The sequence below is a fragment of the Ctenopharyngodon idella genome, chromosome 9, assembly GCF_019924925.1.
Source record: "Ctenopharyngodon idella isolate HZGC_01 chromosome 9, HZGC01, whole genome shotgun sequence".
Lineage (NCBI taxonomy): Eukaryota > Metazoa > Chordata > Actinopteri > Cypriniformes > Xenocyprididae > Ctenopharyngodon > Ctenopharyngodon idella.
This window is the reverse complement of record NC_067228.1, coordinates 736,866-761,605: the sequence shown is the minus strand read 5'-3', so window position 1 is coordinate 761,605 and position 24,740 is coordinate 736,866. Positions and strand designations below refer to the sequence as shown.

Genomic DNA, 24,740 nt, shown 5'->3' with positions numbered 1-24,740 from the left:
AAATATTATAAAAGTTTGGCGTGTTGCCATGGCAACAGTATTTAAGATATCAAGAATCCTTTCACAGGTCTACATCTGCCATGTCTTGACATTATTCGAAGACAGAAGCAAATTGGGTAAAAATAAGAGGGCGATTTCAAAGCAATTTCAAAATGATGCCCTTTCAGGGCTTGGGCTTAAACAGGAAAACAGAATCAGTGATGCAAACTTCACATACGAGACGAAAGCTGTAAAGCAGCTCTAAAAAGACAATAGTGTCATCATTCAGATCAATTCGGCTGAAGTTTTGTGCTCATCTAACACAGCTCTTATGGACCCTCAGAATTAAAGTACAACAGCAGAACATTAACATTTCAGATTTATTCAGTCAGTCTCACTCATAAAAACAACATTCCCAAACAATCATGTCTATATAAATACATAAAAATACACTGGACATGAAAACAGCCAGCAGTGAAATGGACGTTTGTCACCAAAAGTCATCGTCTGGTTCTTCATGTGACGTCACGCCAACACTGCGGAACAAAACGAAGGTTTGTAATAAAAATTTCTCACATATAGCATATTGTTAAACAGTAACTGACGCAAACGTGTAACCTGTGGTCATTGTTGCCGGACAGGAGAATCTCCTCTTGACTCTGGTTCTCTGATGCCTCTTTATTTGGGCTCTGAAAGGTCAAACACGACTATAATAATTGTACGACCAAATTTAATGAACAAATGAAAATAGCCATCAAGAACCCTTTTTAAAGTCCATGTAAAGACATTTTTTGCCATTACAGTAAATCAAATTTGCGGGGAAAAATGTTATCCTCCTGAAATAGGGGTAAATGGTATTTTTCCGGATGTTTTTGTGAGCTGGACGTGTCTTCCTGTACCTGCTCCTTCGGTTTGTCCTGCATGAGCATCATCATGTACTTCTGAAGCGGATTGGCCACATCGGCTCCTCCCGAACCTTCCTCATCTGTTCCTCCTCCAATCGCTGAGGTCGTTAATGTCACATGACCTTCTGTACTGTCCCTCTTATCTTTTTGTTCCTCCTGAAAGGAGATGGAACAGAAGTCGATGTAAAAACAGTCACAATGATTTTAATGCACTCGTTGTTGGCCTGTAAGATTTAACCTGTGTGATGTGATTCATCAACAAATGACTCTTATGAAGCGGCTCTTTTAAATGAATCAATCAAACTGAGCCCACGTGTTATGGGTTTGAATCAGGGTTATTAACTAAAACTAAAACCATAAAACATGACATTACTTGAAATAAAATAAACATTAACTTAATTAAAATAACAAAAACAAAATCTAAATGAAAGAAAGTCTGACCATCTCCCTCTGGAGTCTCTCCAGCTCTCTCTCCTCCCTCTCCTGCGCCTCCTCTCTCTCCCTCTGTCTCCTCTCCTCTCTCCTCTTCCTCTCCTCCTCCCAGCTCTTCTCCTCATCCTCACGCGTGTCTTTCTTTACGGCTGCATCTGATGATGATGATGCCTGTTCATCTGAAAAACACCACACTATTTAATATGCAGTGATTTCAAAAAACAACGAAGAAAGACAGACAGAGGAAGATCCGTCTCACCCTGCTGCTCCTGACGGCGCTCCGGCTCTGAGTCCTGGAGTCTCTCTAAGATACATTCCTGATCTGTGGACACAACTGAACACACACACACGTCTTTACTGTCACTTTTGCTCTATTTAATGCGTCCTTGTTGAATAAAAGTTCTTTAAAAAAGACCCAAGCTTTTGAACAGTAGTGTTTCTTCACTATAGAAAGGCCTGGAAACTAAACTCCCTGATACTTCCAGAATCCGGATGAATTCTTACGTTGTATGGGGTCGGTGAGATCGTGAAGCGTGATCTTCTCCGGCTGAGGAGACGACTCTTGGGATGAACTGGATATGACTTCCTGCAGTTTGGGTGGACTGAAAACAAAACAAACACAATTAAGATATAAAGCTACACACACTGAGATTAAGTTTAAATTCACTTTTTATTTGTTCATCAGTTTTCATAAAGATTACGTCATTAGACTAGAGTCATGATTCCTCCTCGTGTTCAGTCAGAGAAGATTCATTTCTGTGAATCAGTTCAAACTGACCATTTAAATGAATCATTTTAGTCACACTAGTCTTTTCTTCTCTATTGTGCCGTATATCTGAGTGATGAACGGCTTCTGGAACAAGAACAAACGTAGGCGTGTGTGTGGCGTGTTGGCGTGTGCACCTGCGGCTGTGGCGTGTGGTGCTCTTCATCCTGGGGCTGCTGGGAGGACTGATGTGTGTGAAGTCTCTGGATGAGATCATTTCTCCGGCAGGGATCGGGGAGATCTGCCTCTCTGCAAACATCAGCGCCGCTCTATCGCTGCCGGAGCTCGGCCGCTCTGGGACAAAATGCACAATTAAAAAGTCAGCTTCATTTCTAATTCTCTTCATACAGTACAGACTGTTTCAAAGCAGCTTCACAGTAATAACAGTAATATCTGAGGGGTTCAACAGATATTTGACCTGTACTGATAAATAAACCTCTTCACAAAACAAATGCAGTATATCAAAATAAAGAACAGATCCTCTGCTTTTAAACTAAAAACCTGTTTTATTCTTTTTTTTTTAAATCAACACTTAAATATGAGTAAATTTCATAAAAAAGTGATTTTTTTGTTCAAAATGTTGTTTTTTTCCCAAAGACTAAAGAAGATTGCTTGTTTCTGCTTCTTTGTCTGTGTTTTGATCCGGAGATTCTGTACTCTTTCAGAAGACGCACCGTATAACAGGAAAAAATTACAACAATGGTGGGGAAAGAGTTGAAGGATTAGTTCAGTTCAGAATTAAAATTCCCTGATAATTTACTCACCTCCATGTCATCCAAGATGTTCATGTCTTTCTTTCTTCAGTGGAAAAGAAATGAAGGTTTTTGAGGAAAACATTCCAGGATTTTTCTCCATATAGTGGACTTCACTGGGGTTCAACGGGTTGAAGGTCCAAATGTCAGTTTCAGTGCAGCTTCAAAGAGCTCTACATGATCCCAGACGAGGAATAAGAGTCTTATCTAGAGAAACCATCGGACATTTACTAAAAAAATAAACATTATATACTTTTTAACCACAAATGCTGGTCTTGCACTGCTCTGTGATGCTCCACGCATTACGTAATCATGTTGGAAAGGTCACGTGACGTAGGTGGAGGTACCGATCCAGTGTTTACAAAGTGAACGTCAAAGACTAAGACAAACGCCTTTACAAAAAAAGGTAAAACAACGATGTCGGACGATTTTGAAGTTGGAGGAGAAAACGAGATGGAGTTTTTCGTAATGCGTGGAGCATCACAGAGCAGTGCAAGACGAGCATTTGTGGTTAAAAAGTATATAATGTTTATTTATTTTAGAAAATGTCCGATGGTTTCTTAGATAAGACTCTTATTCCTCGTCTGGGATCATGTAGAGCTCTTTGAAGCTGCACTGAAACTGACATTTGGACCTTCAACCCGTTGAACCCCAGTGAAGTCCACTATATGGAGAAAAATCCTGGAATGTTTTCCTCAAAAACCTTCAACCTTCTGAAGAAAGAAAGACATGAACATCTTGGATGACATGGAGGTGAGTAAATTATCAGGGAATTTTAATTCTGAAGTGAACTAATCCTTTAAAGACCAAATAACTCTCACCAAACGTATTAAATGTTACTGGAAGAACGTTTGCTCATAATGTACCATCGGAGAAGCGCTAATTAAACGTCACCGCCCGTCAAACCTTTTTTAAACAAAACCGAAAATGCATTTTTGCCAAATATTTCCGGTTGCCAAACTTTTGGTACCTTGAGTGAAAGAGTGCAGGTCCTGATCGGCATCAGCTGCGCGTCTGCTCTTAGAGACGGACAGCGGTGTGGAGGACAGACGTCTGGCTGGAGGAGAGATGAGTCTCAGCGGGTTCCTCTCTCTTGGAGAAGGTGTTCTGCTGAGTCCTTCCAGTGGCTCCTTCTCGACAGGACGTCCCACTGAAGCGAAGGTCACTCTATAGCCGGAGGTGGTTCTGGGAAGCGGCAGAACTTCAGCAGACACGGCATGGGCGGCCGCCGCGTGAACGGCTCTCTGCTGATGGCTCCTATAGGCTTCCTCCAGCCGCTCGGCTTCCTGCTCCAGCTCTCGAATCCTGGCCAAAGCGCCGCTCACCAGACCGGAGTCGTGCTCGGGGGCCTCGGTGCGGGACCATGGGTGCAGCGGGCCCCTGAGAGCTGGTCCTGCTTCAGATAAATCACCGTCACAAGCGGCTCTGGGCTTTCTGAGCAGAGCGGCGTCTACGTAAACGTCAGGAGGAAGCAGCCTGTCAGGGTGTAAACTCAGAACAGATCGGTCTACCAGGGAAGGCTTGGGATTTCGAAGGATCTCGTTCTCCAGAGCTGTTCCAATCACGGAACAACACAGGAAATCAAAGAGAGAGAGAGAGAGAGAGAGAGTGACCAAAAACCCCAAACCACCAAACACACTACTGATGACAGATCAGGGTTCCCACACCATGTGACCAGTCCTTCCTGACTGTGTTTGTGATTAATAAAAATCATTCAGAATGATCTGTGAGGTGATCTGAACGATTCATTAATACCACTGAAAAGAATCATTCTAAATTGTGGTTTGAACGATTCACTGAAAAGAACTTAACTCATTCTGAATGATTCATTTGTGAATAGTGATGCAAAGGGGTGGAAAATTTCCAGAGTTTCTAGAAACTTTCCAGGATTTTTGGAAACTTTTGGACAATTTTGAAAAGTTTCTGGAAATTTACCAGAAAATTTCCGCAACTTTGAATAAAAAAAAGATTTGTTCACAAATAGGGATGTAGTTTGTTATTAATGAATCGTTCAGGTGAATTCACAACTCATTCTGAATGATTCATTTGTGTGAAGTGACTTGAACAATTCATTAATAACAAATAAATTAAATATATTATGAATTGTATATCATTTGTAATATATTGATAATATATAATTGATAATATATTATCAAGTCATTTATAACAAATGAATCATTCAGAATTATTTGTAAAGTGGTTTGAACTATTCATTGAAAAGAACTTAACTCATTCTGAATGATTCATTTGTGAATAGGGATGCAAAGGGGCAGAAAATTCCCAGAATTTCTGGAAACTTTCCAGGATTTTTAGAAACTTTCAGAAAATTTTGGAAAGTTTCTGGAAATTTACCGGAAAATTTCCACCCCTTTGCATCCCTATTTGTGAATCACTCCTATCATTCAGTTTGCATTAATGAATTGTGACTTCATAACTCATTCTGAATGATTCATTTGTTATTAAGTGAATCATTCTTGAAAGTTCTTTTCAATGAATCATTCAAACCACTTGAACAGAAAATTCAACCATTCATTAACAACTGAATCATTCAGAGTGATTCGTAAAATGATTTGAACGATTCACTGAAAAGAACTTACTAAACAAAATGATTTGTTCACAAATACCATCACTATGATTAAGTTTTAGTCAAGTTCTACTGATCATCTACTATAAATTCGTATTAATATACACTATTACAATTTCCTCATATATTTCCACAGTCGTGGGAACCCTGAATGAAATAAATACACACTTTTGCAAGTTTTTAGCTTGCAAATGTGTCTGAAAGCATTCACTGAAAAGATGCTAAGTGTCTGATTCACTGAAACCTCCATCAAAGGTGCAGTTTGAGGAAATCAGACCTACAGGAAGGACACAGAGGGTACGGTACGGTTCGTTCAGAGCACCTTGTTGTGTGTGCTGGAGCTGGAGCTTGAGCTCCTCAGTGTGAGCGTTCATCCATGTGGTGCGTTCCTCACACTCCAGCAGCTGAGCCTTCAGCAGAGCACACTGCTGCACCTGCAGACACAACACACACACACATCACTGACACACATCCAACACACACACACATCACTGACACACATCCAACACACACACACACACATCACTGACACCTGCAGAGCCAACAGAACCACATCACTGACACACACACACCTGCATTTGAGCAAATCTCATCAAAAAAACATATATATATATATTTTTTGCACAATTCAGCATCTTTCTTTCATTTGGTTTTAAGTTCATGTTCTTGATGTGTTTTGTGAGATTCTCCCATAAAATAATAAAGGGAAGGAAGATCCGGTCGGGACTGACCTCGTGTTGGAGCTGTGTCTGCAGGACGGTTTTCTGCGTCTCAAACTCCTGCTGGTCCAGTTTGCGTGTCGTCTCCAGTCTCCGGAGCTCGGCCTGCAGCGTCAGCAGCTCTTCAGACGGGCCGCTGAGCTCTAGACCAGCGACACAAACCCGTCACACCTCAGTACACACTCATACTGCTTCAGACGGACGTTTTGGCTTTGTTCAGACAGACAGCAAAACTCTGAAGGTCATAATACACAATTCAAAGCAGAAAAGAGGGAGTATTCTTCTGTATTAAAGAGAAAAGAGGCCCAAACTATGAAGCGTTTCTCTGTCCTTCACCCCCCGTGTTCCTCTTTTTCCCAGCAAACACACAATTCCAGCCAAGAAGGCCAAATTAACAAGCAGAGCACATCCAAACTGGCCTCTTTGTTTGTTTGGAGCCGTTATCCCCGTTTGACCCCGTAAGATTTTGGACTGAACTGCTCTAGTGAAAGCACCATTCCCAGAAATTATACTGCGCTTGTTTTTTGCATATTTAGTCTGCAAATGTTTGTTGTTTGTTTTTTCTCCTCAGAAAAGACGGACAAACAAATTGGCTTGAAAGAGAGTTTTTCCATCCCGATCCTGCTGAAACATTATTGATAAATGGAATCATTATGAAGGTTGGAATAACGATGGGTTATCAATTCATAAAATAGAAAAGCTCATTCAATCTGTAAACAAACTTTGATTTCAATTGATAATGTGTGAAGAAGCTTTTTGTAAAGTCTAATGGATGCTTAAAAAAACGTTCTCTTCTGCTCACCAAGACTGCATTTATGTGATAGACAAATACAGTAAAAATTGTAGATATTATTACAAAAATTACAGAAAAATACAGTAAAAATGTTAAATATTTTTAGAATGTAAATCAGCTGTTTTCTATGTGAGTATACTGTAAATGTAATTTATTCCTGTGATCAAAGCTGAATATTTTGATGAAAAAAATCCTACTGACCACAAATGTTTGTCCACAAATGGCAGTGTATATATTTAAGAAATTAAAACAATGTTTTCTGTAACAAAATACTTCCAATAAATGCTGTTCTTATGAACTTTCTATTCATCAAAGAATCCTGAAAAATAAAACATATGACAGTTTCCACAAAAATGTGACTGTTTTCAACATTGATAATAATCATAAATGTTTCTTGATCATCAAATCATCATATTAGAATGATTTCTGAAGGATCATGTGACACTGAAGACTGAAAATTCAGCTTTGATCACAGGAATAAATTACACTTTACTATATATTCACATAGAAAACAGCTGATTCACATTGGAATAATATTTCACTGTTTTACTGTATTTTTAATCAAATAAATGCAGCTTTGGAGACTTCTTTCAAAAACATTTAAAAAAGGTTGTTTCAGGTGTGTTGTTCCTGTAGTAAGTGCACTGTAATTCACTTTAGACATCAACAGAACTAGTAAAATAAACACAGATGGGAAGGCACAGAGGAAGCACGAAGCACCTCGTCTGAGTCGCTGGTTCTCCTGGTGTTTCTCCTCCAGCTGGTGTTTCAGCAGTCTGATGTGTGTCTGCAGCTCTTGTGTGTCTTTCTTCAGCGCTGAATAATCGCTCACGTTCTCCAGTCTCTGTCGGAGCAGCTCGTTCTGTTGGGCCAGAAGAGACGTCTGCGATCTGACCGACTCCAGCTCCATCTGCAGCACAGCGGGACAGCGGCAGGTTAAAACTATGCAAAAATAATGACTGGCTTCACAAACATGTGGGAAAGAACTTTTATCTCTGAGTTTGTAAACTGAATGGAGGCCTAAAAGCAAATAACAACACATTAATATCATGCTTAGAAGGATCCATGCATCGTTTTCTTTGGTACAGATGGATTATGGGATCAGAAACGGAACAGCTTTACCTGCAGACGTTTGATTTCTGATAAAAGTCTCTCGTGCTCTTCTGCTTTTGCATCAATAACCGCAGATTCCTTCTGCAGACGAACCGTTTCTGCTGCAAATAGGAAAATGAAACAGATCAATAAAATGGTAAATGATACGCCAGTTATATTTGACTTTCCAAAACACACACCTTTAATCCTTTTCTCGTTTTCTGCCAGTGTCTCCGTTCTCTTCGTGTAATCCTCCTTCAGCTCCAGCTGATATCTGAAACACGTTCAGTTTACAGTGACATCTATGAATGAGATTAAACTGCTTCAGTCGTACTGAACAATCACTGGTAAGATTTCTTAAGGTTTTTATTTGATTAAAAATGCAGTAAAATTGTGAAATATTATTTCAATGTAAATCAGCTGTTTTCTATGTGAATATATAGTAAAGTGTAATTTATTCCTGTGATCAAAGCTGAATTTTCAGTCTTCAGTGTCGCATGATCCTTCAGAAATCATTCTAATGTGATGATTTGCTGCTCAAGAAACATTAATGATTATTATCAATGTTGAAAACTTCATATTTTTGTGGAAACACAAATTCTTTGACGAATAAAAAGTTCAGCATTTATTTGAAATGAAGTCTTTTGTAATGTTTTTACTGTCACTGTTTTGATCAGATTAATGCATCCTTGATGAATAAAAGTGTTAAAAATAACAACAACCACATTAAAAGTGACAAATGAGGTTTTCAGTTGTGTCACAAGAGCGACATCTGCAGGATTAAAGAATAAGAGTCATGAAAAATATTTGAAAGGGTTGGAATGAATGAACTGCATGTGTTCAACACGTCTGCTTACTTCAGTAACTCGCTCTTCAGTTTCTGCTCGAACGAGTCCTCCATGCTCTTCACAGACAGTTCTCTCCTCCTCAGAAGATCCTCCAGAGTCTTCAGCTTCTCCTCGTGCAGCTTACAGGTTCTGAGGCGTTATGGAAAAATTCAGGAGATTCCAGGATATTATAAAGATGAAATTCACAGTCAAAGAGCTCATATCACGAGGAATTCACACTGTAACCGTCAGAGCTTCCTGCACATCAGGGTCGACAGTAGTGTTTTAGTATTTATTAATGTTCTTTGTCTATAAAAGGTATTCATAATATATGTGCATTATATCTTTTCATAAATAATTGCAACCAAAGTTAGAATTCATAATAATATTTGCAGATTGCATCTGAGATGGATTGTTTGTCATGTGTTTTAATGCATTTTACTTTCTAAAGGTGTTCAATGCATTGATTACAATTATTCATGACATCATATAAGGTGCATAATTAATGCATCAAAATACTCTCATAATGCGTTATATATAAAGGCTTTAAGTCAAGTGTTACCATTTTTTTATTTGTATATTTTCAGTTTTCATTTTAGTTTAGAGCATGTGTGTTATTATTTTTTTTTATAATTTGTTTTAGTTTAGTAATATTCAGGGTTCCCGCTCTAAGCCAAATGTCAAATTCCCTGACTTTTTTCCTGACTAAAAAGATGAATTTCCATGACCTATAATGAACGGAAAAACAGGCCGCTGTTGTTCTGAACACTGAGCAGACAAAAATCAGCCTCAGACAGTATCTTAAATCCATCCATTTGCAAGCTTTATTTACTTGTTCACAGACGTTTTTAGTACAAACTAAAAGTTAAACTCTCATACACACTACCTTTTTTTTTTGTTTTGTTTTTTTTTGCATTTTTACCCATTAAATGCACTTTGATATTTTTCTGTACTATTTCTACAGAAATTAATTTATAGTTGATACATTACTTTTAACATTGATAATTTATCCAATTCTGTGCGACTGCCACTAGGGGGCCAAATGCGACAGTCGTATCCTAATGTCGTGTGCAGTGAAAAGGCGGCTTACTGTGTCTTTTCTTTTTTTTTTTTAGCTTACCGTGTCCTAACCAGACATGACAAAGCTACAAGATGACAAAATCAATCATAAATCACAGCCAATCATAACAGCCTGTGGGCGGGCTCTGTTCGCAGCTAAACACGAAAATCAAACAAAATTAAAGTAAACAAAATTAAACCATAAAACATTATTGAAAATACATACAGTTACAAGAAAAAGTATGTGAACCACTTGCAGAATTTGTGAAAATGTGAAAAATTTTAACAAAATAAGGGAGATAATACAAAATGCATGTTATTTTTTATTTCGTACTGTCCTGAGTGAGATATTTTATTTAAAAGATGTTTACATATAATCCATAAGACAAAAAAAATAGCTGAATTTATTAAAATAACCCCATTCATAAGTATGTGAACCATTGATTCTTAATACTGTGTGTGGTTACCTGGATGATCCACGACTGTTTGTTTGTTGTGTGATGGTTGTTCATGAGTCACTCATTTGCTCTGAGCAGTTAAACTGAGCTCTGTTCTTCAGAAAAATCCTCCAGGTCCTGCAGATTCTTCAGATTTCAAGGATTTTTTGCATATTTGAACCCTTTCCAGCAGTGACTGAATGATTTTGAGATCCATCTTTTCACACTGAGGACAACTGAGGGACTCAAACACAACTATTAAACAAGGTTCAAACATTCACTGATGCTCCAGAAGGAAACGCGACGCATTAAGAGACGGGGGTGAAAACATTCAGAATTTGAAGATCAAGGAAAATTGTACTTAATTTGTCTTCTGGGAAACATGAAGATGATGAACATGATGAAGATGTACAAATTTTTCTTATTTCGTTTAAATATCAATTTTCTTCATTTAGTACTGCCCTTCGGAAGTAACAGAAGATACCTACATGTTTCCCGGAAGACAAATTAAATACAATTTACCTTGATCTTCAAATTCCAAATGTTTTCACTCCCCGACTCTTAATGCGTCGTGTTTCCTTCTGGAGCATCAGTGAATGTTTGAACCTTGTTTAATAGTTTTGTTTGAGTCCCTCAGTTGTCCTCCGTGTGAAAAGATGGATCTCAAAATCATTCAGTCACTGCTGGAAAGGGTTCAAATATGCAGAAGATGCTGGAAAACTGAAGAATCTGCAGGACCTAGAGGATTTTTCTGAAGAACAGAGCTCAGTTTAACTGCTCAGAACAAACAAGAGACTCATGAACAACCATCACAAAACAAACAAACAGTCGTAGATCATCCAGGTAACCACACACAGTGTTAAGAATCAATGGTTCACATACTTATGAATGGGGTTATTTTAATAAATTCAGCTATTTTTTTGTCTTGTGGATTATATGTAAACATCTTTTATGTAAAATATCTTACTCAGAACAGTACTAAATAAAAAATAACATGCATTTTGTATTATCTTCCTTATTTTGTTAAAATTATTCACATTTTCACAGATTCTGCAAGTGGTTCACATACTTTTTCTTGCAACTGTACTCAGTGACTGACAATCTTTGTCATGAAATACACTTGTTTGAGCTTGAATATCATTTTGCATGTAGCATGTAGACTTTAATAGCCACTATGAGAGCAACAACGGATCATTTAAATTAAAGGAAACAAATGTTCAAACTGTAAGCAATAAATACTTTTCATTGTTCCCTCTCTATGACCTCAACTATTAGCTGCAAAATACCAGAAATATAGAAACCATTTCAAAAATAGAATCGTTTGTCGTGTCGCGGCTGGTTAGGACAGTTTTTGAAGTGGTCATTTTGTAGCCAAAGCTCTTGAAATGTACATTTTCCTGGCATGTTTGCCTTAGTTAACAGGTACAGGTGACTGTGTTTGACTTAAGTTGACGAGCGGGAAGGGAACAAAACGCCGATGAAAAATAGCCTAACTATAACAATATGCAAAATGCGTGACAACACGATAAAAAAAATGGTATAAAACTTAAGTTAGCTCAATTTTTTTTAGTTTTTCCTCTAATATTTTAGATTTTAATAACTTTATAGCAGCTTTATTTCAAATACCAACTTTTTTTAATAGCTTTAGTTTTGTTATTTTTGTTGGTTAAAATAACTCGTTTTACTCACTTGTCGAAGGCCTCGGTCCTCTGTTTCAGCTCCGTCTCTCTGCTCCGCACACACTCGATCTCTTTCAGCACAGCTTGTCTTTGAGCATAAATCTCTTTTTCCTCAATCTGAATTTAGTCCAAACGGAGAGCACTGAAGGTTTAACAGCTGCTTTGTATTTTGTATGTCTTGATGACATTAGTCTGATGACAGACTGTACCTCCTGATGTTTCTGTAATCGCTCGATGGCGTTTTTCTCTCGGCTCGTCAGAGCCTCTGACTTCAGCTCATAAGTTCTCTCCAGGTCTCGTCTCAGCTCCAGAATCTCTCTCCGCGAGGCCTCTTTCTCCTCCCTCTTCACCTTCGTGATCTCCACATCCATGAAGTGCTGCAGCTGCACGAAGACAGTAAAAAGTTGTTTAACCTCCTGCAACTACTAACTACAGCAAAAGCGGTGGAGGTAAAGACTCGCGGGCGTCAGACCTTTGCTTCCAGCTCGACCTGCGCCTGCTCCTGGATCTCCTTCCTGTACTCCGCAAGCTTCGCCTCCACTGACGCCCAGCGGTCTCCTCTGTGCCGAAGCACTTCATACTCCTCGTCAATCAGCTGCATCTTCTCAACTTAAAAAGATGAAAGTGCTCATTTATAACACGGAAGAGCCAATAGACAGACAGATGAAAGCGGAGACTTACCAAGAGATTCTTTCTGCGCTGATATAGAGGTGGTTTGTGTAGACGTGTCACAGCGGTCTCTGTGAACGTGATGGTCTGTGAGCTCCATGAAGAGGCTCATCAGGAAACCTGAAGGGTAAAATAACATTCATCATGCTGTCGCAGCAACAAACGCCTCAGTCAAACGCTATCCACAACCGATTTACTCCAGTTCTCATGATTTACAGAAGGGAGACCGGATATTCAACAAGAAAAACATTTAGGATGGGATTTTCATACCAAAAAGGAATCAGTAATAGTGTATATCTTACCTGTCTGTCCTTTCTGTATATCTGATACCTGCCCGAACGTGAAAGAAGAAGAAATTAATTACGCCAAAACAACTAATCGAATGGTATTTAAGCATAAACTGTATTACCAGAGCTTTGTATAAGGGCATGTGAGGACTGATCTTCATGAGCTGCAGAAGGTCTCTGGTTGATAACACCTTGAAATCAAACAAAAACAAGATATTATCATACTATAACACCTGGTGTTGGTTTAAAGGGGTCAAATCATACTTTTTAGGGGTTCAAGCGCTGAAACTCTCTTGTAATTGTTAAATTTCCAAGGATCATCATTCTCTCCTAAAAGTGATCAGGCAAACCAAACCGTAAGAAACTGGAAACTTTGAGGGCTGTTAGTACCCACACCGTCTACAACGTCACCAAGGCTCGCCCCGATCGGCCTGACGGGGGCGCTACAGCGGTCAAAAGATTGAAATCGCTTATAACCCTTCGCTCGTCGTTCTGTGAAATTTTCAGGTATTTTGGATTTTTTGAAAAACCTACTTTTGCGAACTAGTCTTAGTTTTTTGGCCTGATCGTAACCAAACCAGTGCAGCGAGATTCTCCGGAGTCTGATTGTCAATAATAATAATAAAAAAGTTGAAATTTCGATTCACGGTCTCTAAGGGCCGCCAAAACGGAGCCACTTTTACTAAAATGGCTATAACTGGTGAACGGAATGAGATAGTTTCACCAAATTTGGCACACCTGTGTAAGAGCTCATTGTGTGGTCGTGTGAAAAAGGACGTGGTGGCTGGCCACTTGGTGGCGCTATAACAGGAAAAAAATATGAAAACGGCTATAACTGCTTCACCGTTAGTCTGATCGACTTGAAAATTGGCATGCAGTGTCTTTGTCCGAGGTGTCATGACTGTGTATGAGGACATTGACGTATCTCAAAAAACATGTCTGCCATCGGCCAGTGAAGTTTGAGCAGCTATCAGACAAGGTAAACGGAGGCCGATCGAAACGAAACTCTCTGGGCCTGTTTGACTCACGGCCCTAGAGGCCTGTTAGAAATTCGAAAGAAATCGGCCAACAGGGGGCACCTTCATGTTTTTCACGAGTGTAAAAGAGGGCCAAAGACGGAGCCCTGAGGAACACCAGTACTGATGTACGAAGGCTCACACACGCCCACGACATTCATACCACATGGTAGAACTCCTCATTCTGAGCAACTTTGCCTCTAGGACCACCGCTGTCCATCGAATCGTTCGTTAAATATTGGAGATTATTTCAAAAACCAACTTTGGCGAACTAGTCCTAGATTTTTGGCTCAACCTCGATAACTGTTAAAAAGCTTTAAAAACCATATATTTCCTATGGTAAATTGCCTGTATTGGCTGTAAATGGTCTTTTCCATCTTTGATTGAGATTAAAGGTTTGCTAATTAAAATACCTTTTTATGAATGTGCTTAAAGGTCCCAGCTATACAGCTATATTTATATTTTGGATTTCACTGAGGTCCACTCATGTCTACTAAAAAACTAGTTCTTCATGAAGATTTTCCTTCAATAACAGCCTCTTTTGTAAAGCTGCATCACATTGTGACAAATGCATGAAACAGAACTGCAAAACCATGCAATAATGAGTGTGAAGTCACGTAACATCACCTTGTCTTTGCTCATCCCACATTCGGGGTAGAAGACAGACAGCGTGTACTCGTATCCGACGCTCCGCAGGTGATCTATGATCACACTGTTGCACGCGGTCACTAACACAGAGTGAGCGTGAGCCGCGGCGCGTCTGGGAACGGCTTCTCCTCTCCGCACCGGCTGCTGCAGCTCCTGGATCAGCTGATTACGGAGCTGCGTCTGGAAGATGTAAACAGCTTTATGAATCTTTTGATTCGAATCAGTGTATCAAACTGCCAAAGTCACGCCCCCCAGTGGCAAACCATTGAAATTTCGAAACATTTTGAAACACTCATGACGTAACGAAGCCTTGTTTACTGAAATCACGTGACTTTGACAGTTTGATACACGCTCCGAACCACTGATTTGAAACAAAAGCTTCATGAAGCAGTGTTTTGAAATCGCCCATCACTAGATATTGTTGAATAAAGTCACACAAAAAGTATTCTCGTCACTTCATAACATTAAGGTTGAACCACTGTAGTCACATGAACTGTTTTAAATACATCTTTCTGGGCATTGAAAGTGTTAATTATCTTGCTGTCAATAGAGACCTCGGATTTCATCAAAAATATCTTAATTTGTGTTTTGAAGATGAACAAAGGTCTTACGGGTGTGGAACGACATGAGGGTTAATAATAATTGACAGAAATTTCATTTTTGGTTGAACTAACCCTTTAACTTTGAAATCAGTATGATGAACTTTATGACTTTTACAAAGAAAGATTGGATTTAAAATACAACAAATCTCATAAATTACACTTGAAATATTGTTAAAATTGTAATTGTTATTGATTTATTTTTTTAAATAGCAAAAAATATATTTACAAGGTAGATCTTAATAGGTCAATATAACTTATTATTGTGTTTCGGTAGTGACAAATTTGGGGTGACAAATGAAAAATATTCCAAAACTTTCTGAAAATACAATATGAGAATTAACTGTACAATTACTAGAAATGTGTATCTTGGATATTATACAATTTGCAGATAATAGATAGATAGATAGATAGATATAGATAGATAGATAGGGCTTGAAAACTGTAAGTTACATAAGTTTAAAGACAAGTCTGCACAAAAACACTATGCTAATTTATCAAGATAATATTAACAGCTGACTGTGAGGAAACACACACACCTTCAGAGTGTCCAGAACCCCGCGACTCTTGAAGGTCTGATAGAGTTTCTGTCGCATCTCATCCGGGGACAAACTCTCCTCTTTACTCACAGACATGATCACTGAACTCTACATACACGATCATTCATGCTAATCGATAAACATTCGCAGAATCGATCAATCATCGATGATACACCACAGTCGGTCCCTTAGCGACGGGTGAAGCAGCTCCTTTAAAATCTCTAACTGACAACAAACTGTTGTATATCCGGTTTCGTCGTTGTGACGTACGACGCTTTCAGTCCTCTCATTGGCTGTTTGTGTCAGCTGGGCGGAAACGGGAACTCTGTCCACAATACGCGTATGATCCTCATCGGCTGTCGTTATTCTTCATGTGATTTATATAATTAGTTATTTATTTAAAGGAGGTGTGTTGATAGAATGTGTCATTTGTAAAGAAAGCCAAACTAACGTTATCATTCCTGTGGTAAGATGTGTTTTTGTGCACATTCATCAGTGTTTACATGTCCAGTAATGTCAATAACTGACTGTCGATTTCATGTTTACAGCTCTAAACACTGACGATTCACAATGTCGGGGAGTTTTTATTTCGTTATGGTGGGTCATCATGATAACCCAGTGTTTGAGATGGAGTTCCTCCCTCCTGGAAAGGCGGAATCAAAGGTGGGCATGATGATGTCAGTGATTCCTGACAACATGGTAAAATAGTCATCATGATGTAATGATGTCAATGATACCTGACAGCAGGATCTGGTTTCTGTCCATATCATAGTGTTGAGACTGCATTAGCTAAGATTTCGTATGACTTATTGTCGGCTGCTGATTCGGGACTTCTATCTGTACTAATTTTGCTTCATTTGATACTTGCACAGCATTCTGTTAGACAGATTAGAGTCTCTTGGTTTAGATCTTATTTTATGGGTCATACTTAATTTGTACAGCTGAAGCAGTTTAGATCAAATCCTTCATACAGTACATCAGTACTGGTGTTCCTCAGGGCTCCGTCTTGGGCCCTCTCTTGTTTTTTGCATTTTTGTTATCATAGTGTTGAAACTGCATTATCTAAGATTTCTAATGACTTATTGTCAGCTGCTGATTCGGGACTTTGATCTATAATAATTTTGCTCGATTTGCATTTGATACTATCTTACACAGAATTCTGTTAGACAGATTGGAGTCCCTTGACTTTGTTTAGATCTTATTTTACTGGTTGTACTCAATTTGTACAGCTGATGCAGTTTCGATTAAAGCCTTCGTACGCCAATACTGGTGTTCCTCAGGGCTCCGTCTTTGGCCCTCTCTTATTTATCCCGTTTTATACACTTTTGTTTTTTGCATTTTTTGTTATCATAGTGTTGAAACTGCATTATCTAAGATTTCTAATGACTTATTGTCAGCTGCTGATTCGGGACTTCGATTATTAACCTTTATTTATTAACCTTTATTTAACCAGGTGAGTCAATTGAGAACCAGTTCTCATTTACAATGACGACCTGGCCAAGAGGCAGCATAAAAAGCCAGTACAATACAAAAAAAAAAAAAAAAAAAAACATAATAAAGATACAAATAACACAACTATAAACAGTGACATGTAAAACAAACAAATAACTAAAAACAAGTACAATGATCCTGAATTATTGACTGAACTGATAATAATTTTGCCCAATTTGAGTGCAGCATTTGATATTATCTTGCACAGCATTCTGTTAGACATATTGGAGTCCCTTGACTTGGTTTAGATCTTATTTTATGGATCGTACTCAATTTGTACAGCTGAAGCAGTTTAGATCAAAGACTTCGCACATTACTACTGGTGTTCCTCAGGGCTCCGTCTTGGGCCCTCTCTTATTTATTATTTATCTTTTACCTCTTTTTATATACACATACTCTTTTGTTTTTTGCATTTTTGTTATCATAGTGTTGAAACTGCATTATCTAAGATTTCTAATGACTTATTGTCAGCTGCTGATTCGGGACTTTGATCTATAATAATTTTGCTCGATTTGCATTTGATACTATCTTACACAGAATTCTGTTAGACAGATTGGAGTCCCTTGACTTTGTTTAGATCTTATTTTATTGGTTGTACTCAATTTGTACAGCTGAAGCAGTTTCAATTAAAGCCTTCGTAAGTCAATACTGGTGTTCCTCAGGGCTCCGTCTTTGGCCCTCTCTTATTTATCCCGTTTTATACACTTTTGTTTTTTGCATTTTTTGTTATCATAGTGTTGAAACTGCATTATCTAAGATTTCTAATGACTTATTGTCAGCTGCTGATTCGGGACTTCGATTATTAACCTTTATTTATTAACCTTTATTTAACCAGGTGAGTCAATTGAGAACCAGTTCTCATTTACAATGACGACCTGGCCAAGAGGCAGCATAAAAAGCCAGTACAATACAAAAAAAAAAAAAAAAAAAAAAAACATAATAAAGATACAAATAACACAACTATAAACAGTGACATGTAAAACAAACAAATAACTAAAAACAAGTACAATGATCCTGAATTATTGACTGAACTGATAATAATTTTGCCCAATTTGAGTGCAGCATTTGATATTATCTTGCACAGCATTCTGTTAGACATATTGGAGTCCCTTGACTTGGTTTAGATCTTATTTTATGGATCGTACTCAATTTGTACAGCTGAAGCAGTTTAGATCAAAGACTTCGCACATTACTACTGGTGTTCCTCAGGGCTCCGTCTTGGGCCCTCTCTTATTTATTATTTATCTTTTACCTCTTTTTATATACACATACTCTTTTGTTTTTTGCATTTTTGTTATCATAGTGTTGAAACTGCATTATCTAAGATTTCTAATGACTTATTGTCAGGTGCTGAATTGGGACTTCGATCTATAATAATTTTGCCCGATTTGAGTGCAGCATTTGATATTATCTTGCACAGCATTCTGTTAGACAGATTGGAGTCCCTTGACTTGGTTTATTTTATGGGTCATAATCAATTTGTACAACTGAAGCAGTTTAGATCAAAGCCTTCATACATTACTACTGGTGTTCCTCAGGGCTCCGTCTTGGGCCCTCTCTTATTATTTAGCTTTCACCCAGCTTTACCTATCCTCCAGACCTACCTCTACTTTTCCTCCATCTATCCTCTGATTGTTTAGCTGAGATTAAAGAGTGGTTTACATCAAATCTTCTTAAACTTAACAGCAGTAAAACTGAAATTCTTCTTGACAGGATGATCACAGACATCTGAACCAGTTCATCGCTCATGCCGCTCTTGATCTGGTTGATGAGAACATGTGGCAGTCCAGCAACATGTACCTGAAGACTGTGGACAAATTCAATGAATGGTTTGTCTCTGCCTTCGTCACTGCTGGTCATATCCTTCTCATCCAAATCTTTCTGACATGCATGACTGAATCAAACTCACTCACATTTAACTGACCCATTGAAATGATTATTCCTTAACGTTACTTGCATACATATGAGATTTATTATGCTCCATGATGTTCGGCAAGAGGATGGAATCAAGAACTTCTTTAATGATGTTTATGATCTGTACATCAAGGTAAATCATATATTATTTCTGTAGTGACATTTCAGCACCATATGAATTTGTTTTAAAACATTTTATATGTGCTTTTTTACCCAGTTTGCAATGAATCCCTTCTATGAAGCCAACGCACCGATACGCTCCACAGCTTTCGACAGGAAAGTGCAGTTTCTCGGGAAGAAGCATCTCCTCAGTTGATTTGTTTTATACACATACTCTTTTGTTTTTTGCATAAACATACAGGCGTTCTGTTTATACTATCTCAACATTCAGATACATATTTCATGTTTGAGTTGTTGATACTCAGTGTCTTCACCTGCTACTGTACACCAAATGGTGTTTGAATGAAGATCATTTTTAAAGAAGTCTGTAAGACGCAGCACTAACAGGAATGTAAATGCACATTAATACAAAAACGGTCAACCGCACGATGAAGATTTCAAACACTTGTATATTACTAAATCAAATAAACAATTTCAACAAGTATTGTTCAGTACTTTTTAATTTCAATTTAATCTACAATATTAAGATTTTAGTGCTTCTTTTTAAAGTAAGTGCTTAAACTTTCCACCTTATTCATACTTTTAGTACAAGTATTTTATATATATTTGGCACACGCTACACAATTTTATAATGTTAATATATTAGAAATCAGCCACAGTGTGTGAACGCCCATCCTGCGCAAGTTAATCATAGTTATAGGAAAAGAACATCTATTTTTCCCCTCAGTACTTTTGTCTTGTTTTCCAGTAAAAATATCTGAAAATCCATTTACTAGACAAGCATAACGGAGTATGATATTAAGAGTTGTTTTTGGTAAATTAGAAAAACTACTTATCAATGAGGTAAACTGAAAACAGCTGTGCTTCCACTGCAAAAAAATGATGTTCTTCCTCAGTATTTCTGTCTTGTTTTCCAGCAAAAATATCTAAACATTCTTAAATCAAGATACATTTACTGGAGAAGAGAAATGACTGAAGATATTACATCTTGTTTACGGAAAATAATCTTGTTTTTCCTTCGAGTTAAGATTATTTTTCTGACCCCATTGGCAGATATTTGTTCATGTTTTAAGCACAAACTCACTTCATTTCGATACATTTTTCATAAAGCAACACTTAATATCTTCAGTCATTTTGTTTCTCCAGTAAATGTATCTTGATTTAAGAATTTGTGCTGGAAAACAAGACAGTGTCTCCAGTAAATCCATTTTGTTTTAATGACATTCAGATATTTTTAAAGTGGAAAACAAAAGTCCTGATTAAGAAAACGCCGTGCAATACTGCAGTGCATTTATTACATTTGCTCTTCACTATCAGACTATCATGCTGAACACAAAATGACATCCGTCTACACAGTATCCCACTCAAATCCCATAGGAGAGATCGAGATATATATATATATAAAACATCTGAATGCACAGAATTGCTTAAATTCAGGCAGTTCAGATTCAAGAGCGTCACCCAATGATACCAAGCCAGTGTTTACGAGTAAGTGCATATTATCCAAGTTCAAATATAACGCAGACTCATCCAGTTCATTCAAGGATCATTAAATAGCTAACGTAATTAGATGATTCCTGTCCATTAACAGCACGGCGAGGCGCCGCGAGGCTTCCGATGCAGGCTGACGGTGTCTGTGGGAATCAAATGCTCGTGTCGCTCCTCCAGAGCCAGAACTCTTCTGACGGCTTCCTCGAACGCAACCGCCACATTCGTCGAATCTTTCGCGCTGGTCTCGAAATACGGGTATCCGCCGCTCTCCCTGCACCACTCCTGAGCTTCCTCGCTCGTCACCTGCCTCTCCGTCACGTCCACCTTGTTGCCCAGAACCACGAACGGGAAGCTGTCGGGCTCCTTGACGTCGGCGTAGTAGATGAACTCTTTCCTCCAGTTGACCAGGTTGTGGAAGCTCTGGCTGTCGTCCACGCTGAAGGTCAGCAGGCAGCAGTCGGAGCCGCGGTAGAAGGGCGTTCGCAGGCTGCGGAATCTTTCCTGGCCGGCCGTATCCCAGATCTGCAGGGTGACCGTGCGGTTGTCCACCTCCAGGTCCTTGTTGAGGAACTCCACGCCAATGGTGTGAAAGAGGTGCGCGTCGAACTTGTTGGTGACGTAGCGGTTCATGAGCGAGCTCTTGCCCACGCCGCCGTCGCCCAGAAGAATGACTTTAAGAAGAGATGATTTGGATGACATGTTTGTTGTCCTCGTCCTGTGAACTGAAAGAGCATTTAAGACTTTCATTTATTGAAAATATGATCCTGCAAGACAATTTATGTGTTTAGAATAATTAAGGTTTTTCTGCTCACTAAAGTTGCATTTATTTGATCAAAAAATACAGTACAAATTCTGAAATATTATTCCATTGTAAATCAGCTGTTTTCTATGTGAATATATAGTAAAGTGTAATTTATATCCTAAATTTTCAGCATCATTACTCCAGTCTTCAGTGTCACATGATTCTTCAGAAATCAGATATGATGATTTAAAAATAATAATAACACTTTTATTCATCAAGGACGCATTACATTGATCAAAAGTGACAGTAAATACGTTTATAATGTTATAAACGATTCTATTTCAAATAAATGCTGAACTTTCTATTCATCAAAGAATCCTGAAAAATAAAATGTATGACAGTTTCCACAAAAATATGACTGTTTTCAACATTGATAATAATCATAAATGTTTCTTGATCATCAAATCATCATATCAGAATGATTTCTGAAGGATCATGTGACACTGAAGACTGGAGTAATGATGCTGAAAATTCAGCTTTGATCACAGGAATAAATTACACTTTACTATATATTCACATAGAAAACAGCTGTTTAAAATTATAATAATATTTCACTGTTTTTACTGTATTTTTGATCAAATAAATGCAGCTTTGGTGGGAATATCTTGTCATCTTGGAGCTTTAGCGTTATGAATGTGAGTTACGGTAACATTTGGGAAACAAGGTTTCACCTACCTTCACTGCCTCAAATAATTCATCGTTCAAAATCTACAACAGAGAGTTGATCAATTAGAAATATGATCCCAAACTACTGGACTAGTAAAATTAAGATCTATGCAGTAGAATATTAATGTTAGTGTTTACACTTTACAATAATTCATGCTGAGATGCTTTACAGAAATACTTCACATTATTATTATTATTCATCATGCATATTGTTGCAGTACAATGTTGTTTTTATTTCTTAAAATGCAAAACCATAAAACCATTAAGAAGTTAATGGATGCCTAAACATAAAAATAATCAACACTTGTTGTAAAAACCCACATTAGTCAATCTTTACTACACTAGATAGATGCCAAGGTAACAGTATCCTCTGATATGGACAGTAATGTTGGACATAATGAAACATTCTGTGACTGAGCAGGGACTCACGGTGGTTTCCTCTCAGCCGCTGGCCGTCGGTCATGTGCTCTTCTCTGTCCTGCATCACATGCAACAGTGTCCATTAGAATTCAGGCAACATGCAACACAGCCAAAGTTTAACCAGCTGGAATGGAGGCACGTACACAATGACGCACACACACACACACACACACAAATGTGTGTGTGACTTCATTAAAATTACACAAGACTGCTGGGAGACGAGGGCAGAAAACACTCACTGAACTTAACCTGTCCAGCTGTATGAATGTGATCGATACAGAGAGCCAATCACTGTTTTGATACGGCCGATATTATAAATACTTATAATACAGCACTGGAATACTTGATTCTGATTGGTCAATCAGGGCATTCTGTACTTAAGTATGTCTGAATAATGACCATATTTGTCACATATATATGTGTATGTGTGTGTGTGTGTGTGTGTGTGTATACTGCAAATAGTGCATAATTGTTACATATTTTATTACATTTTATTATTATTTTTTTACAATAATTATATTTCATATATATACATACACACACAGTATATTGGATCTGTGCCGCTCTTAAAGTGACAGCAGCCTAATATTCCTGCTGCTGTTTTAATGTTTATAAAACAACAAAAGAAAAGAAAAAGAAAAAAAAAAAGAAAAAAAAAAATCGCTTATTACTCTTGACTTAATACCTTTTGTACCTTTAATAAGGATTAACGTATATTTAATTTATACAATGAAGATTATATTTTACATTTTGATTATTTTGTTTCTGTACCTGGAAACCACTGCTAGACGTTCCTGGAAAGCAGTTTATTTCATACGCATCTTTGTTTTGTTGTATTTCTGTATTTATGTTCCATACTACAGTAGGAGAAGAGAAGCAAATAAATTCTATATAGATTCTGAATATTTTCAATCTGTGAAACAAATAAATTCTGTATAGATTTGGAATATTTCCAAACTGAGAAGCAAATATATTTAGATTATTTTGTTTCTGTACCTGGAAACCACTGCTAGACGTTCCTGAAAAGCACTGTTCAATCCACGATCAATAGAAATTATTTGATGATGCAGCAATAAACTAGTTAGTATACTTTAATGCATGTGTTTTTGAACTTTACTAATTTAAAACATGATCAAAACAATAATCTATTTTAATGGAAAATGTTTAAATAAAAGAGCCAATAATTGTTTGTTAAAATCGGTATCGGTCAAAAAATACTATCGGTGCATCCCTAATATTATATATATATATATATATATATATAAAATGTGTGAATATAGCATAGTGTTTAAAAGTAATATACAAACAAATACTATCATGTATAAATATTATAATTATCATACCATGATATACTAATATTAATATATTCTAATTTTTCTATTTCTCACACACACACACACACACATACATACATAATACATACATACATATATATATATATATATATATATATATATATATATATATATATATATAATAACACATTTATTTTGGGATGAAATATGAGCCGTTTCATGACATTTACCCTATTAACTTATTAACAAAACTGCACGCAAAGCATGAGAAGCTGCGACACGTTTAACAAACCAAACGACGACGTCATTTATAGTGATGAAAGCCACCTAACACATGAACGACTGCTGAGTTGTTTAACTGATCATTAAACCGAAACGAAGTGAATGTGAAGCAGTCAGAAGGAGATAAACAGATCTGTGAAGTGTTGTGTGTGTGTGTGTGTGTGTGTGTGTGTGTGTTATGCTGCTGAACAGAGCTTTAAAACGCGTATTTGTGCTGAAAGAGACTCAGACTCACCTGTAGCTGCTTCTGAACACATCAGGCTTCAATAACCGGAAATCTTGATTCGGCAGAAAGAAACAAAACAAGCAATAAAGCGAAACATGACGAGTTTGAGATCTCTTCCTCTGACCGCTGATGGTGCCACACTCGTGCGATGCTATTGGCTGGTGTGTGTCACGTGACCGCGCTAGCTCGTAGTTGATCACGTGATGTGTTGCTACATAAACAGAAGTGTTCAGGCCCTGAGGCTGTTTGAC

The 24,740-nt window shown here is 37.7% G+C and overlaps 3 protein-coding genes across 10 annotated transcripts; 1 reads left to right on the top strand and 2 right to left on the bottom strand.

Annotated features, from left to right (window-relative positions):
• Nucleotides 1-340: 340 nt before the first annotated feature.
• Nucleotides 341-16,024, bottom strand: ofd1 (OFD1 centriole and centriolar satellite protein). Of its 4 annotated transcripts, none has more exons than XM_051906119.1 (22): nucleotides 15,783-16,024; nucleotides 14,624-14,824; nucleotides 13,103-13,171; nucleotides 12,996-13,023; nucleotides 12,706-12,813; nucleotides 12,497-12,633; nucleotides 12,234-12,407; nucleotides 12,035-12,141; nucleotides 8,880-8,999; nucleotides 8,223-8,296; nucleotides 8,053-8,144; nucleotides 7,651-7,840; nucleotides 6,150-6,280; nucleotides 5,741-5,852; nucleotides 3,805-4,386; nucleotides 2,220-2,376; nucleotides 1,821-1,918; nucleotides 1,576-1,650; nucleotides 1,326-1,495; nucleotides 879-1,040; nucleotides 598-668; nucleotides 341-515 (listed from the first exon to the last, which is right to left on the bottom strand). In XM_051906119.1, the coding sequence occupies exons 1-22, from the start codon at nucleotides 15,876-15,878 to the stop codon at nucleotides 470-472; spliced, it is 3,000 nt and encodes a 999-aa protein (XP_051762079.1). In that variant the 5' UTR covers nucleotides 15,879-16,024; the 3' UTR covers nucleotides 341-469. The 4 variants fall into 4 exon arrangements, with proteins under 4 accessions (XP_051762079.1, XP_051762081.1, XP_051762082.1 ...); XM_051906121.1 differs by having other exon boundaries at nucleotides 3,805-4,284; XM_051906122.1 differs by having other exon boundaries at nucleotides 3,805-4,227.
• A 55-nt stretch (nucleotides 16,025-16,079) lies between these two features.
• trappc2 (trafficking protein particle complex subunit 2) lies at nucleotides 16,080-19,791 on the top strand. Its single transcript, XM_051906138.1, has 5 exons — nucleotides 16,080-16,248; nucleotides 16,331-16,445; nucleotides 18,987-19,135; nucleotides 19,239-19,320; nucleotides 19,405-19,791. Exons 2-5 carry the CDS (start codon nucleotides 16,353-16,355, stop codon nucleotides 19,501-19,503), a joined length of 423 nt encoding a protein of 140 aa, XP_051762098.1. The 5' UTR covers nucleotides 16,080-16,248; nucleotides 16,331-16,352; the 3' UTR covers nucleotides 19,504-19,791.
• On the bottom strand, nucleotides 19,790-24,664 carry rab9a (RAB9A, member RAS oncogene family). Of its 5 annotated transcripts, none has more exons than XM_051906137.1 (5): nucleotides 24,499-24,646; nucleotides 23,458-23,543; nucleotides 22,696-22,744; nucleotides 22,276-22,308; nucleotides 19,790-21,513 (listed from the first exon to the last, which is right to left on the bottom strand). In XM_051906137.1, the coding sequence occupies exon 5, from the start codon at nucleotides 21,495-21,497 to the stop codon at nucleotides 20,892-20,894; it is 606 nt and encodes a 201-aa protein (XP_051762097.1). In that variant the 5' UTR covers nucleotides 21,498-21,513; nucleotides 22,276-22,308; nucleotides 22,696-22,744; nucleotides 23,458-23,543; nucleotides 24,499-24,646; the 3' UTR covers nucleotides 19,790-20,891. The 5 variants fall into 5 exon arrangements, with proteins under 5 accessions (XP_051762097.1, XP_051762095.1, XP_051762093.1 ...); XM_051906135.1 differs by having other exon boundaries at nucleotides 19,790-21,520; nucleotides 24,499-24,643; XM_051906133.1 differs by lacking the exon at nucleotides 23,458-23,543 and having other exon boundaries at nucleotides 19,790-21,562; nucleotides 24,499-24,664.
• Between the last annotated feature and the right edge of the window lie 76 nt (nucleotides 24,665-24,740).